The sequence below is a fragment of the Bufo gargarizans genome, chromosome 1 (genome assembly GCF_014858855.1).
Source record: "Bufo gargarizans isolate SCDJY-AF-19 chromosome 1, ASM1485885v1, whole genome shotgun sequence".
NCBI lineage: Eukaryota > Metazoa > Chordata > Amphibia > Anura > Bufonidae > Bufo > Bufo gargarizans.
Window position 1 is genome coordinate 69,417,334 of NC_058080.1, and position 16,790 is coordinate 69,434,123.

The 16,790-nt window shown below is 43.4% G+C and overlaps 1 protein-coding gene across 1 annotated transcript in view; it reads left to right on the forward strand.

The window, feature by feature from the left end:
* Positions 1-16,790, forward strand: part of EVC2 (EvC ciliary complex subunit 2) — a 193,812-nt gene that overhangs the window by 29,033 nt on the left and 147,989 nt on the right. Inside the window, exons 4-5 of the mRNA XM_044282668.1 lie at positions 35-91; positions 15,926-16,112. Coding sequence (XP_044138603.1) covers positions 35-91; positions 15,926-16,112 — 244 coding nt within the window. The remainder of the gene's footprint in view (positions 1-34; positions 92-15,925; positions 16,113-16,790) is intronic.

Here is a 16,790-nt window from a genome sequence, read left to right on the forward strand (position 1 = left end):
TGTTTAATACATTTTTTATTTTTTTTTCTTATAGCCTCGAGATGTTTTGTCATCTAGTATTGGAGGTGTAACATTCCAGAAATGTGCAACGGTGAGTATTGTCATACCGTAATGTGAATTCATAGTGGAAAGATACACACGTAAAAATATAAATTAAAGTCCAAGAATTACAAATTTTTGTTCAGATTGAAGTGCGGTGAACGCCTTCCTTTTTGTATAATTTCTTTCATTGAAGATGACTAATGATAACCATAGATATAAGCTGTTGGACAGAGGAACATTCACCTGCCTGCCGTCTTCCCCGACTGTCCTATAAAAGGGGTTTACCGGGGCTCCTATATCGATCGGTGGGGGTCCGACACCCTGCAATGCCACCGCTCAGCTCAAAGGTTGCACAGCGCCGTACATCATATAATCGGCTGGAATAGTCTAGCTGTATCCATAGACATGTGATTGTCAGCAGATCCAGAAGAAATCGGCAGATAATATATATATCTATGACCCTTAGGCTACTTTCACATCTGCACTTTCTCTTTCCGCTATTGAGATCCGTCATAGGATCTGAATAGCGGGAAAAAACGCTTCTGTTTTGTCCCCATTCATTGTCAGGATTGGAGGGGATCCCAGAGGTCAGACTCCCACCGACCATAAAGTCATAGCTTATCCTAGAAATATGCCGTGACTTTATAAGGTGGGAATAACCCCTTTTAAAATTCCAAAATAAAGAGAAATAAGGAACCTGGATCCAGCACAAGAATCTAATGGGTTCCTAATCTAAGGATCAAGAAGTTGCTTAGTGGGGGCATCTAAAAGTCTGAAACTAACCCTTATTTATTCAGGTTACTTGAAGGTTACTTGCCCCCTGCAGCAGAAAGGACATGCCCCCTGCAGCAGAAAGGACATGCCCCCTGCAGCAGAAAGGACATGCCCCCTGCAGCAGAAAGGACATGCCCCCTGCAGCAGAAAGGACATGCCCCCTGGCTGCAGCAGAAAGGACATGCCCCCCTGAGCTGCAGGGCTGAAGATAATCTAGCAGTGCAGTTGCAGGAGATCTCTGGATCTATATGAGTTCTAGCTTTGTTAGAAACTTATTTTCATGTACTAAATCATATCTGATTTTCATTTTTTACATCAGTCATGGCATGACCTCTTTAAAGGGGTTTTCCAGGAATTAGATATTGATGATCTATCCTCAAGTCAGGAGCTATGCTCAGGACAGGTCATCAATATGTAATTGGTGGGGGTCTGAGGCCCGGCACCACCACCAATCAGCTGTTTGAAGAGGCCATGGAGCTCAGACGACCTATTCATAGTAACCACAGCGCCATACATTGTGTACTGGCTGTGCTCGGTACTGCAGCCCAGTAAATAATACAGTATACAATACAGGTGCCATCAGTACATTAATACATTGTACCTGGAAATCCATTTAATTTACCCCCCCCCCAATCACTTCCATACATAAATGTATTAGCAGGAATTATTCTTGCATTTTACATCATATATAGATAAGACCCATAGATTACCCTGCAATCTTCCCGAATAATATGCTAAGTCGACATTTACTGTCCAATTCTATGGGTAGACAGTGATTTGTGCTCCCAGGAATTAATATGGCAGAGCTTTATCAAATCTGTTTACCCGGGATTGTGACTGCCACAATGGAGGTTTTAATTCCTAGGCAGAATTAGTTAGTTATGAGCGTTACATATTTCCTGATTGTCTGCCATGGCTCAGTCGCTATAATCCGGTCTCTGCCTCCGAAGATGTCTCGAGCCGTGTTAATAACTGATGGGGGGCCACGTGAATAGGAACATGACGACGGTGTCACATATTATTTGAAACGAGCACAGGAGTTTTTCTCAGGGCCGAGGCTGTATATGAAACTAGAGACCCCACAGAGTAATGGCCATGAGCCATCGAGGATCGAGATATTCTTATGTGTCAAATACAGTGACGAGGGGTCTTATAGGTTTGGCGTTTGGTCCGAACGCTATATTTTTCAGAGTGTTTATGCTGGAAAACTAGAGGAATAGTATTTAGAATTTTGCCCCAATTCACATACAGCTGTGTCACAGTTGTCAGCTGCTAATCTCCCCATGGGCAGTGTCAGCTGTACTAAAAAATAACTCAGATTGCATAGGATGTCATGTAAACCAGCTTGAAGAATAATGAATCCAATAAAAAAAATATATAATAATCCCCCTACTCACCTGCTCACCACCGCTCTGTGGCTCCCGGATTGTCTTTATGACAAACAATCCAGTGCCACATCTTAGTAAGCGCCACCAGTTATACCGCGCACATAAGGAACCCGCTTTCCTGCAGCAAATTCTATATTAATCCACTTGACTCCATAATACAAAGATTATCTTCTTTTGCATTAAGGCTAAATTCACGCAATCAGGATTGCATGCGGATTTCCTGCCCGGATTTGCATGCTGAAAATCCGCACCGTAGGTCATGTAGATTGTATTCTATGAGAATTTGAAATTCTCATGTACACAATGCAGATTTTTTTTTCTGTGCGGATTTTGACCTGCGGTGTGGATTTTAAAATTCTTGATTTTCTCCATTCACTTCAATGCAGAGAGTAGAATCTGCAGTAAATCGGCACCAATCGATTTCCTGTGAACACTTGCGCATTCTCCGCACATAAATCCTGAACGTGTGTACAAGGGTTGTCTCACTTCAGCAAATGCCATTTATCATGTAGAAAAAGTTATTGCAAGGCACTTACTAATGTATTGTGATTGTCCATATTGCCTCCCTTGCTGGCTGGATTCATTTTTCCATCACATTGTACACTGCTCGTTTCCATGGTTACAGACCACCCTGCCATCCAGCAGCGATGGTCGTGCTTGGACACTATAGGGAAAAGCACCAGCTTCTCTGGTGGCCGGGACCATGGGAATGCACATAGGCCAATGCTTTTTCTGGCCGTGTGCTCCCCTTATCACTCGAATGGGTCCGCAATCCAGAGCTGCGGTGTGGAACGGAGGCACGGAACCCCACGGAAACACTACGGAGTGCTTCCGTGGGGTTCCTCTCCGTGCCTCCGCACCGCAAAAAATTTAAACATGATCTATTTCTTTGCAGTGCAGACTGATCATGGACCTATTTAAGTTGAATGGGTCTCGATCCGTCCCGGTCGCCGCAGGGACGTTGCCCGTGCATTGGGAACCGCAAATTGCGGTCCCCAATGCACGGCATGGCCGTACGGTCTTTCAAAGATGGCGCCCGCTCTCGAGTACAGCGAGTGCCGTAGCTGCTGGGTGCCTGCTGTTTCAAACAACAGACACCCAAGGCTAATGTCTGCGATTGACCATAATGTCAGTCGCAAAGAATTTAACCCCTCAGGTGCCATGGTCAAATGTGAGCCTGCAACGGCTAAAACTAGGAGGGATCGGGGGAAACTGGATACTGTGTGCGGCAGCTTTGGTCCTCCTTAAAGATTTGAGGCTTCTATAGAAAAAGTGAGGGGCAGTAAAGTATTAAAACCTAAAGTTTATTTGGACTGTTTTTAAGAAAACGCCCCTACCAGACAAACCAGACAGACAACAAACAACAATATGGGACCCACGTAGGTGAGTCGCCAACGGTCAAGTCCGCTAACAATTGTACAGGGAAGCGGAACTGATCGACAAATAAACACTAAATGCAGTCTTTTGGCAGGGTGCCAAAGACTAATGGTAATGCCATAAGGCAAATAAAAGGGTAGATCTTACCGGTGGTGCCAGTCAGGACCTTGTAGTCCAAAACCCTGGAGGTGGAGGAGCTTCTCGGGTCCAAAAAACACGTCCTCTAATCAGTTTCACCTGGTGCCAGGGGCTGCAGGGAAAAGCTGTCCCTGTTAATGCCCTACTTGGCCTGTGAATCCCTAGGTGCCTCCTAACACGGGGTCCTTTCCCCGCAAGGGGTGGCCTCGTCCGGAACCTGACCCTAATAAATGAACCCTAAATGGCCCTATAGGGACAAAGGGGTTGGCCCCATAGGTGATGGTCGCTACTAGGGTAAAGATAAACTAGTGTGGTGGATATATTCAAGGTCCCTACGCGTTTCGTTTATTTGAGAATATATCAAAACTATAAAGGGTACCTCCACTTCACAAAAACAGGATGGGGACCCCCTAACTCTTCAGGGGACAGGGGTCGTGAGTGGAGGAGAATGTCTCTACCCTTAACCCACTGTGGTGATTATATCAGCTAAGGGGAGCAATGGAAAAAGGAAGCCATAAAGGTTGCGCAGACCTGACTAGACCAGTGTGGTCCAAATCAGCCCGGATACTATTAAGATCATGGAACGCGTGTGGCCAGTACCATGGGAGGCGGCAGTGCAGTTTGACTAGCCGCCTATGTGTCGGCGTCTGTCCTGAGGCTTCCACAGATATGTTCCTATGAAGTCCCTGCCTGCGACAGGGACCATAGTGAAACTCATAGACTCCAATGTGATTTAATGATTGCATGTTCTGGTTTCCTATGTAGAAAAAAAATGTTTTTAAAACATAAAATATTTTTTTTAAATATAAAAATTCAAACCATTTTTGTAGAAAAAAAAAAATCAGAATGACTTATTCAAAATTTTTGGTTGTTTCACCTGCCCAAAAAATTGAATAAAAAGTGATCAAAAAGTCATACACACCCCAAAATGGTATCTATGAAAAGTACAGATTGCCCTGCAATAACATACCATATTTTTCACTTTATAAGACGCACTTTCCCCCCAGCGATCACTAGTATGCTTTAGGTGCCAGGATAGGAAATGAAGTGCTGCAAGCGCTTGTAATTCTCACCCTCCCAGTCTTCATTCCTGGGGCTGGCGCTGCACTGTCCTGACCCCGTACAGCGTCAGGGCGTAGTGCATGCACTATCACTGGATGCTGCACTCAGTCAGGTGACATTGCAGGAGAGGTAAGAGAAGTTTTTTATATTATTCTGATGTGAGGTCTGATGGGGGTTCTGGCAAGTAACTCTGATTGGGGGGTATGACAATGAGGGCTGATCTGAGGTCTGATGGGGGGTGGTCTGACAATGAGGGCTGATCTGAGGTCTGATGGGGGGTGGTCTGACAATGAGGGCTGATCTGAGGTCTGATGGGGGGTGGTCTGACAATGAGGGCTGATTTGAAGTCTGATAGGGGTCTGATGGTCTGAAATAAAGGGCTTATCTGAGGTCTGATGGGGGTCTCACATTGAGGGCTGATCCGAGGTCTGATGGGGGTCTGAAATAAAGGGCTGATATAAGGTCTTATGTTGGGGGTCTGACAATGAGGGCTGATTTGAGGTCTGGTCTAAAATAAAGGGCATATCTGAGGTCTGATGGGGTCTCACATTGAGGGCTGATCTGACATCTGATGGGGTCTGACATGGAGAGCTGATATGTGGGTCTGATGTGATGTCCTAATATGTGGGTCTGATCCGATGTCCTGATATTTATTGGGGTCTGATCTGAGGATCTTATGAGGTCTGATGAAAAATATTTTTTCTTATTTTCCTCCTCTAAATCCTGTGGTGCGTCTTATCATCGGGTGCATCTTATAAAGCGAAAAATACGGTAACTATAAAAAAAAGTTACAGAGGTCAGAATATGGCGATAAAAAGAAAAAAAAAGTATTTGAAGTTTTCATTTTTTTTGTATAAAAAACCAGAGAATAACTATAAAAATATGGTATCAGACAGTTTTTGCTACATAGGGAACACCGTGAAAACAAAACCCATAATTCTGAATTTTTTTCCAGTTTCCCACTACATTGTATACATTACAGGTGAAACTGGAAAAATTTGAATATCGTGCAAAAGTAAATTTATTTCAGTAATGCAAATTAAAAGGAATAAAGGAATTTCATTAATGCAGCTTAAAATTTGAATTTTGTGAAAAGGTTCAATATTCTAGGCTCAAAGTGTCACACTCTGTATGGCTATGTCAAAGGAAAAATAAAAAAAAAGTTATGATTGGGAAGGCAGGGAATGAAAAACAAAAATGCTAAATCCTCAGGGGGGAAAGGGTTAATGTTCCATATTTTTTTTCCTTCAGAACTTTTTCGCCATCTTTAATCTCATTTTTCTCGGGCTAAATAGATAACTGGTCGGCACTGCTTCCAACAATGTGCGGTGCACGTGTGAACGGGCTGGCGTCCCAGGAAGCAATGTTGCAAAAAAGACCGGCACTTTGCAGTAGATATCTTTTAGTATGGTAAATTTATCTTTTTCTGTCAACTTCTTGATGGTCGGGGTTATGTGCGCTGCTGCAGTCCATAACTGGCCTCACTGTGATGTGCCCCCAAGTGGCACGCCACAGCTGGGTCACGTCTAGCTTGGGGACACGTCACCACTGAGGCCAGTCGTTGTCTGCAGTTACGCACCTGACTGCGTTCATGCAAAGTTGACAAACATGGAGTGAAGACAACCCAGGAGCCACAAAGTCAGAATGAAGCAGCAGAAACCATTAGTTTTGGCTAAAAATCTTTTTTCAATAGGTCTTTATAAAAAAACAACAACATTCAGCCGTCTCTGAGTTGCAAGGTTAAAAATCAAATATTATTATATTTTTTTAATCCCCCTCATCTGACAGCTCATGTGTGGCTCTTATCTCTGATCTCCTAACCTCATAAAGACTCATCATAGCTCAATTCTTATCAAACCGATAAGAATATGCCTGAAATAAGTGTTTATGAGGTCGGGAGATAAGAGCTACACATGTGCTGTTAGATGAGGGGACTTAAAAAAAAAAAAAAGACTGCTTGGAGAAAGACTGATTTTTTTTTTTAACACTGTTAGGCCTCTTTCACACGGGCGTCATGTTTTTTGCCCGGATAAGAGGCGGGTGCGTTGCGGGAAAATGCGCGATTTTTCCGCGCGAGTGCAAAACATTGTAATGCGTTTTGCACTCGCGTGAGAAAAATCACGCATGTTTGGTACCCAGACCCGAACTTCTTCACAGAAGTTCGGGCTTGGGATTGATGTTCTGAAGATTGTATTATTTTCCCTTATAACATGGTTATAAGGGCAAATAATAGCATTCTGACTACAGAATGCTTAGTATAATAGTGCTGGAAGGGTTAAAAATAATAAAAAAGTTAACTCACCTTCTCCTCTTGTTAGCGTAGATCCCGGTCTGTTCTTTAGCTGTGGACTGAATGACCTGAGGTGATGTCAGATCACATGCTCCAATCACATGGTCCATCACCGTGGTGATGGAGCATGTGATCTGACGTCATCAAAGGTCCTTCAGCCACAGCTAAAGAACAGACCGGCATCTGCGCGAACAAGAGGAGAAGGTGAGTTAACTTTTTTATTATTTTTAACCCTTCCAGCACTATTATACTAAGCATTCTGTATATAGAATGCTATTATTTTCCCTTATAACCATGTTATAAGGGAAAATAATACAGTGAATAGACTGTCACCTAGAACCCATGCGTGAAAATCGCACCGCATCCGCACTTGCTTGCGGATGCATGCGATTTTCACGCAACCCCATTCATTTCTATAGGGCCTGCGTTACGTGAAAAACGCACAAAGAGGAGCATGCTGCGATTTTCACGCAACGCATAAGTGATGCGTGAAAATCACCGCTCGTGTGCACAGCCCCATAGAAATGAATGGGTCAGGATTCAGTGCGGGTGCAGTGCGTTCACCGCACGCATCGCACCCGCACGGAAAACTCGCCCGTGTGAAAGGGGCCTTACTCAAAAATGGCTGAACATTTTTAATACAGACTAAAGCCTCATGCACACGGCCGTGTGCATTACGCATCACGGATGTGGACCCATTCACTTGAATGGGTCCGCAATTCCGGAGATGCGGAACGGAGTCGCAGAACGGAACACTGGAAGCACTACGGAGTGCTTCCGTGGTGTTTCTTTCCGTTGTTCTGCACCGCAAATAAATATGACATGTCTTTTTTGCGGAGCCGACATACCACAGACCCATTCAAGTTGAATGGGTCTGGCCCGCTGCACGGATGTTGCCCGTGCATTGGGGACCGCAATTGCGGTCCCCAGTGCACGGAATGGCCTCCCAACGGCCGTGTGCATGAGGCCTAATTGAAAAAAGAGCCCAAAATGAATTAAATACAACCATTCAAATATTCCCCCGAAGGTGTACATAGCCTTTAAGAAAAAAAATCTGCAAAATTTTATACAGGGTAATCATACAGCAAAACTCAGAATAACCCCATCTCCTCCACTAAATGTCACTTTTTGCTTTAAAGCTAATATCCACCATAATTTCCAAATATATATTTATATAAGGCCTCATGCACACGACTGTATGCCATGTCCGTGTGCATTCCGTATTTTGTGGAACGGAACAGCTGGCCCCTAATAGAACAGTCCTATCCTTGTCCATAATGCGGACAATAATAGGACATGTTTTATTTTTTTTGCGGAACGGAAATACGGACATACGGAAAAGAAATGCACACGGAGTACCTTCCGTTTTTTGTTTTTTTTTGGGTTCCGGATACAGTCCTCAAAAAATACGGAACAGACACGGAAAGAAAATACGTTTGTGTGCATGAGCCCTAAGTGTCTGTGTTTGTCATACGTGGACATCCAAATCCATCCATTCTCTTCACATGCTTGCATGCGGCCACCACAAGGGGGAGCTCACCGCATGAGGGGGTTATCAAGCTATTTAGCGAGCCCTGTATATGCAGTAACATCCCCCTAGTGGTGGCTGTTGGTAAATGCTATCGTGTGATGGAAAGCAGTTCAGTGGTCCACTCCGTTTTTTCGCAGGTCTGACAGCAGACACGTTAATCAATACATTTGCATAACGTCGACTTGGCATGAAAGGGTTACAGGCGATGATACGTCCCTGTGTGGTGCTGTTTACAGACTTGGCACTGCATACTCATTAACACATGCTGCAGATTCCTCTCCGTCGCTACCTGTTCGCAGCCGCGCTCCCACTGATTGCGTTTCGCTGTTAATTTGTCTGGTTCTTTGTTGCTGTGGATGCATCTGAGCACCTTTCCCTGATTAAACCTTCATTAGGCATGAGAGCATTTGTGTTAAGAGATTATTTTTAGATCCTATATTAGTCAGCGGAATCCATCAGAGCCCTCTGTCGTCGCCTTTTATATTCCGAACTTGCTTTTCACACCCGCATTTTGCCAATTAGCCACAAAGTGAGAAAACTTTCACTGTTAAATTGATGACGCAACATTCAACACATTCCAGTCCTGCTACTCTCAAGATCATGGCAAGGAATAGACAATGCATTCGGAAAGCCTTCAGACTCTTTCACTTTTTTGACATTTTGTTCCTCCTTGTGCTGAAATAAAATTAAAAAAAAGTTTTTCCCCATGAATACAAAATTTTAGAAATGTTTGCAAATTTCTTAAAAATGAAAAACTGAAATTTTGCATCGTATTCAGGCCCTTTGCTATGACACTCGAAATTTAGCTCTGGTTCTTCCATTTCTCTTGATCATCTTTGAGATGTTTCTTCACCTTGATTGGAGTCCACTTGTGGTAAATTCAGTTGACTGGACATGATTTGGAAAGACAGGTCTGTCGATATAAGGTCACGTAAAAGACAATGCATATTAGAGCAAAAAACAAACCATGAAGAGGAAAGGACTGCCTGTAGAGCTCAGAGACAGGATTGTGTGAAGGTACAGATGTGGAGAAGGGTCCCAAAAAAAATTCTGCGCCACTGAAAGTCGCCTGAATAATTCTTAAATGGAAGAAGTTTGAAACAACCAGGACGTTTCCTACAGCTGGCCGGCCCTCCAGGCTAAGTAATTGGGGGAGAATGGCCTTGGTATGATAGGAGACCAAGAACTCAATGGTCACACTTAGAGATGAGTGAATCAAAGCTGACTAAGGCCCCTTTCACACGGGCGAGAATTCTGTGCGGGTGCAATGCATGAGATGAACGCATTGCACCCGCACTGAATCCGGACCCATTCACTTCAATGGGGCTGTGCAGATGAGCGGTGATTTTCACACATTACTTGTGCGTTGCGTGAAATATCGCTGCATGTTCTATATTCTGCGTTTTTCACGCAACGCAGGCCCCATAGAAATGAATGGGGATGCGTGAAAATCGCAAGCATCCGCAAGCAAATGCGGATGCAATGCAATTTTCATGCATGGTTGCTAAGAAATGATGTTAGCAAATTAATAAAAGTCAATTTACTGTATTATTTTCCCTTATAACATGGTTATAAAGGAAACTAATAGCATTCTTAATACAGAATGCTTACTAAAATGTTGCTTATGGGGTTAAAAAAATTAATAAAATAACTCACCTCATCCTTTTGTTCGCGCAGCCGGCATCGTCTTCTTTCTTCATCTTTCAGGACCAGCAAAAGGACCTTTGATGTCCGCGCAGGTCCTGCTGAATGAAGATAGAAGAATCTTCTATCTTTATTCAGCAGGACTTGCGCTGACGTCACCGCTCTCACCACGTGCTGAGCGCGATTATGTCATCAAAGGTCCTTTTGCAGGTCCTGAAAGAAGAAGAAAGAAGACGATGCCGGCTGCACAAACAAGTGGATGAGGTGAGTTAATTATTTTATTTATTTTTTTAACCCCTCAATTGACCTTTTAGTAAGCATTCTGTATTAAGAATGCTGTTATTTTCATTTATAACCATGTTATAAGGGAAAATCATAAAATGAATAGAACACCAAACCCAAACCCGAACTTCAGTGAAGAAGTCCGGGTTCGGGTCTGGGTACCACATTCAGTTTTTTCTGACGCACGTGCAAAACGCATTGCAGTTGCGCGGAAAAAACTGAACATCGGAACGCAATCGCAGTCAAAACTGACTGCAATTGCGTGCCTACTCGTGCGGTTTTCCCGCAATGCATACGCGACGCATCCTGAGCCAATCTGGGACGCCCATGTGAAAGAGGCCTAAGTGGAATTCGATCGGAATTTCAGGAATTATTCGATTCGCACCGAATCTGAATTTCCTCACGCTTCGTGGTAACGAATCACATTGTTTCCTAAGCAACATGGAGCAAGGAACTCTGGGAAGGCGGGATCACCCATAATGCCATGCATGCAGCCAATCAGCAGCCAGCCCTGTGATGTTACAGCCCTATAATTAGCCTCAGCCATCCTGGATTCAGCCATTTTCCAGTGTACTTAGTGCAGAGAGAGACGTCAGCAGGCGCTAGGGACAGTGCTAGGAAAAACGTCATTGTGCAAAAAAACGATTTACAAGTGCAGGGAAAGATTATTCAAGGTGTAGGGAAAGGATAAGGAGGAATCATTCCACAGTATTTATGTACAACAGGGTTCAGTAGGGGAGGTTACAGCCTGGATAAGAGTACTTTCACACTAGCATTAAAGTTTTCCGGTATTGAGTTCTGTCACTGGGGCTTAATACCAGTAAAGAACTGATCAGTTTTATCCTAATGTATTCTTAATGGAGAGCAATCTGTTCAGTATGCATCAGGATGTCTTCAGTTCAGTCACGGTATTTGGCCGGAGAAAATACTGCAACATGCTGCGGTATTTCCTCCGTCCAAAATTCCGGAACAATTGTCGGAATGCCGGATCCAGCGTTATTTTCTATTGAAATGCATTAATGCAGGATACGCACCAAGTGTTAAGGCAAAACGGATCTGGTTTTCCGGTCTGCGTATGTGCAGACCTTTAAAAATGCAAAAAAAATACCGGATCCGTTTTTCCGGACGACACCGGAGAGACGGATCCGGATCCGTCTACAAATGCTATTCCGGATCCGGCAGGCAGTTCCGGCGACGGAACTGCCTGCCGTATATTCACATGGTAAGTGTGAAAGTACCCTAATAGGAACATTCCTACTACATCTTGCTGCACTGACTGGGGACCCAAATTGTCATTATACAGCTCTGTAATTCCAGCAAATCGTTCTTGTTAGTGGGGTACAAGTGCTGTTTGATAAAGGCATTAACAGGGTGTATTACTAGGAAATATTTCTACGACTTATTTGCCCTTGTGCGGTGCAGTTATATGTTCTAAAGCATTTTCTCGCTTGTATTGGTGGAAAAAAGGACTTATTAGCCATTGTGTGGTGAAGTGAGAAAATTACAGCCCTTTTTGTCGTGTATTAGTGGCAAAAGATAAATATATTTTCTGTTTAGCGATGCAGTTATATGTTCTAAAGCCTTTTGTGTCGCGTATAAGTAGAAAAAGATAAGGGCCTATTTGCCGTTCAGTGGTGCAGTTATATGTTCTAAAGCCATTTTTTGCGTGTAAAAGTATTTGCCGTTGTGTGGTGAAGTGAGAAAATTACAGCCCTTTTTGGGGTGTTTTAATTTCCTATTTATTTATTAGATTTTTTTGGGCATTAGCAATACTGATGGATTACTGACCAACAGTGATGGTCAGTTCGCAGTGTCCACCAGCGAACACATGCGGGCTGCCATCTTTAGTAAGGTAGACTCATCCTTCCGGCGATGCACATTATCTGTGCCAGGAGCCGGTCTGAAATCAAATGCAGTCACCGGGGGCAGGCAGTTTAGAGAACAGCCGACAGGGGCCTTCATCGGGCTGTTCTCGGAACTGCCTGCTCCCGGTGACTGCATTTGATTTCAGACCGGCTCAGGGCACAGGCACTCGCTGGACGGGTGAGTCTACCTTTCTAAAGATGGCAGCCTGCATGTGTTCACTGGCGATCACTGCGAACTGACCATCACTGCTGACCAAATGCTGACCGAGTGAAGGCATATGCTCCACAGACGGGATCCGTTTTTTGTGGGTTATTGTTCTGACGGATCAGAGGAAGGGCAAAATAATCAGTGACTTCAACACAAACTTACTGCTGACACCCTCTCCACTCTGTCATGGGGGCTCTACTTGTATAAGCGTTTAATAGAACAAATTCTGTAGAAATCTATGTGGAATCAGCTGACGGTGTAAAAGGAGTGCGCTTCTTCTTGGCGCTAACATTGACCTGTAAGGGTGAGTTTATACTTGAGTTATTTGGTCAGTTTTTGGCCCCCTGACTGCCCTAATAAGTGAAGTATGCAGTGATTCTAAGAGCGACGCCTGTCATCTGCATGTCATACGGACTCACAGTATTATTTCACTACCACAGCAGACTCCCTATGCGTGTTACTGCAAGGCACAGTGTTCTACACCACTATACAGTCTCTCTGCAGCCAGGAAATAGCTGTTTTTTAACGTGATTCGCCGCAAATAAATTCGGATCGAACTGAGTTTTTTTTAAAATTCGCTCATCTCTAGTCACACTGGCTGAGCTCTAAAGATCCTGTGTGCAGATGGAAGAAACTTTCAGAAGGTCAACCATTACTGCAGCACTCCCCCAATCTGGGCTTTATGGCAGAGTAGCCAGAATGAAGCCTCTCCTCAGTAAAAGACATCCCTCCTAAAGTTTGCAAAAAAAAAAGCAACTAATGTACTCTCGAACTGTGAGAAACAAGATTCTATGGTCTGATGAAAATAGGATTGAACTTCTAAGCATCATGTCTGGAGGAAACCAGGTACTGCTCATCACCTACCCAATACTATCCCTATAATGAAGCATGGTGGTGGCAGCATCATGCCGTGGGGTGTTCCTCAGAGAAGAATGGCAGAAAATCCCCAAGTCCCGGTGTCTAGCAATTGGTATCTGTGGGACCCACTCACTAAAATATTGATGGGAAATTGTAATAAATCAGTGTCTAAAAGGGAATCTGTCACCCCGATTTTCTACTACTATCAACAGCAATATGAGTAGTACAGCAGATAAGGGTTCCGGGTTACAATTTTTTATTTTCCTACTGCCCCCCATTCCCCCACTACGCTCAGAGCTGTGTTGAAATACATTGTCAGGAGGGCTGTGCATGCGCACAGGAGTTCTCTCCATTATGTTAGCACAGCACTGCAATCCGGACGGTGTATTTCAGTGCAGCTCTGAACACTAACAGTGGGGGAAAAGGGAGCAGTAGGAAAATAAAAAATAGTTATCTGGACTTCTTATCTGCAGGACTACTCATGGATTACTGCTGAGTTTTATGGTTAGGCTTTGCCATTTTTCAGTTTTGAGTAGAGTGGGACAGAATGCTTGTTAAGAACATCAGCTTTTCTGAAAATGTACCCCTTTACCCTTCCACTAAACTTTTTAAGCAAATCTGTCAAGCAAACAAATTGATAGCTAAATTTTTACATAAACACTCCAGGAAATTAAAGGCGTTCTGTGTGAATTAAGAACATAAAATTATTGAAAATACTTAAATATTAATTTATTAGAAATATATTCCTAAACACCTTTCATTAGTTATAATGACTCGTTTTGTCTAGGGAGCAATCATTAGGAGAAATAAAATGGCCACCGTGCTCTTAGTACACGCAGAACCTGTCCTAATCACACAGGAGGACACTTTACTTCAGAACACTGAGGTAAAGAGCTGCCTCATCCTCCTCTCTGCTCTGCTTGTCAGGGATTATGATCCTGAATACAGCTGATAAGATCTTCAGCTGAATCTCTGTAGGAATGGAGCTCATGAAGAGACATGAAGTACAAAGAGGAGGATGGGGATGTGGCTAATGAGCAGCAGCACTAGTTTACAGTCTCCATTACCACAGTCTGTCCTGTCCATCCTTTCTGTACTTCATGTCTCCTCATTAGGGATGAGTAAATCGGTACCTTGTAACCGAACCCAGGTTTGGGAAATGTTTTTTTTACAGTACAAATTACGAGACTTCGCAAAGTAATAACTTCGGCTCATCGGAGCCAATATATTCTAATACTGTACGGAGCTCCTGCTCTGTACACTATTAGAACAAAGTTTTATGCGAATCGACTTTGGATGTTTCATCCGAAGTTGAGTCGCTCATCCCTACTCCTCATGAACTTCATTTCTACAGAGATTCAGCTGAAGATCTTATCAGCTGTATTCAGGAGGATTATGATCCCTGACAAGTAGAGCAGAGAGGGGGATAAGGCAGCTCTTTAGCTCAGTGTTCTGAAGTAATTTGTTCTCCTGTATGATGTTTTGTGTGTACTAATAGGTTATTTCTCCTAATGATTGCTCCCTAGACAAAATTAGCCATTATAACTAATGAAAGATATTTGGGAATATATTTATAATAAAGTAAAGTAAGCTTTAGCTTGTAATTGAACCTTTTCTAGTAGTAATTCTCTTGAAGATTGCAGCAGGTTTCCTCCATGAATTTTCATGATGTACTGCATTCATTTACCTTCTGTCTTTACTACACTATTTTTTCACAGAATATAGCTAGAGATTTTTAACATTACTTTTATGATAGTTTATCAATATCAGATAGGCAAGGGTCCAACTTCCTACAGCCCGGCCGATCAGTTGTTTGAAGGGGTGAGTGCTGTGGATTCTTCTTTGTATAGCAGGTACAGTGTCATACATTGTGTAGTGGTTGTTTTGATAGTAGCGCAGTTCAATTAACTTGATTGAGACTGAGCTGCAAAAAGACCATATGACCGAGGAACGTGACATCACTGGCCTGAAGAAGAGGCCACAGCACTTGCCCCAGAGCTGACTATTCAAACAGCTGATTGGCGGATAATTACCTCTCTGCCACCAACCAGTCAAACATGGAAGAGATTAGTGGCAAATTAATCACTTTGTCTTCTTCAAGATTTCTGTTGTTGAAGGGTCATGCTTTCAGCATTCAAGTCAGGATGCAGCTCGTACAAAGAGCTTATTTTGTTGGGAGAAGCCATGGCCAGCCAGATATTCAGAGTAGTATTACTGTAGCTTTTCATGATGCACATTCAGATGAATGACTATCCTCGTAAGGCAAGGTTGGCTTGAGTCTTCTGAAAGGGGAGTTGCGTGTACATAGTGGCTCTCCATTCTGCCTCCATGCTTATGTACCATGTCATAGATAGTTCCACTGAGTCCTCCAGAGTGGGATCTTCTGAATGGTCTCCTGAGTAGGACAAATGGGCAAGGGTTGTCAAGCTGAGAGTAATATTAAGGGTATTTTAACTTGTCTTACAGGTAAAAGACCAGCAAACGGCCTACATTGCCTTGATCACAAATAACACCGGAATGTCCTCCTCTTCAATGAATGTGTCTAATATCACCCTCATGGACAACATCACTGGCCTTCTTATAGGAGAGACCAGTTCTAACATAAGCAGCTCTGTTACAGGGATGCAGACCCTCCGGAAAGACTTTCTAAGAGGTGACGACCATGTGTGTGTAGACTGCGTAACAATTAGAGCGTCCATAAGACGTCAGCATGAAGCCTCCACTATACTGTGTGTGACAGCCGCTGACGCAGAGTGTGGGGAGCAGAATAAAAGATTCTCCTAATTTATAGTCATAGCAAAACTTTCTATGAATGCTGGTATCTGCAGTGTGTCACTTTGTGACAAGATCCTCAATTTCTAGAAAGGCGGAGAGAACGCAGGATGCAGGCATAATCACACCACTTTGTTCTTGATTCATTCATGGCGGTGATTGCAGCTTGTGGATTGCAGAGCAGGGAATGTCAGAACAAATGGAGAATATTCTTGCTGCTAAAAGGTGTGAAGTAGAGGTAAAGACGAGAGGATGTGATCGTCCTCCAGTTATCTGGGCTGATGTCTGACTAGAAGTAGGTTCATTTAAGGTGGCATAGTCTAATATGTGATTTTCATTGTAACTGTACCTTTCTAATTGAGTTTATTTTCCAGTTTTACTTTTTTATCATCTGTGTTGGGTGTCAGTGAATGGAGACTTTTTTTTAAAGCGCCAAGACCCCTACCGATCTCTAGAACAAGAAGAGAAAAGCACTGGTGTATTGTGTTCGCTCTCCTTGCTGCAGGAGAGGAAGCAAGATGCTATCTGAGCACTTCTCTCTCCTCATTCTAGGGATCGA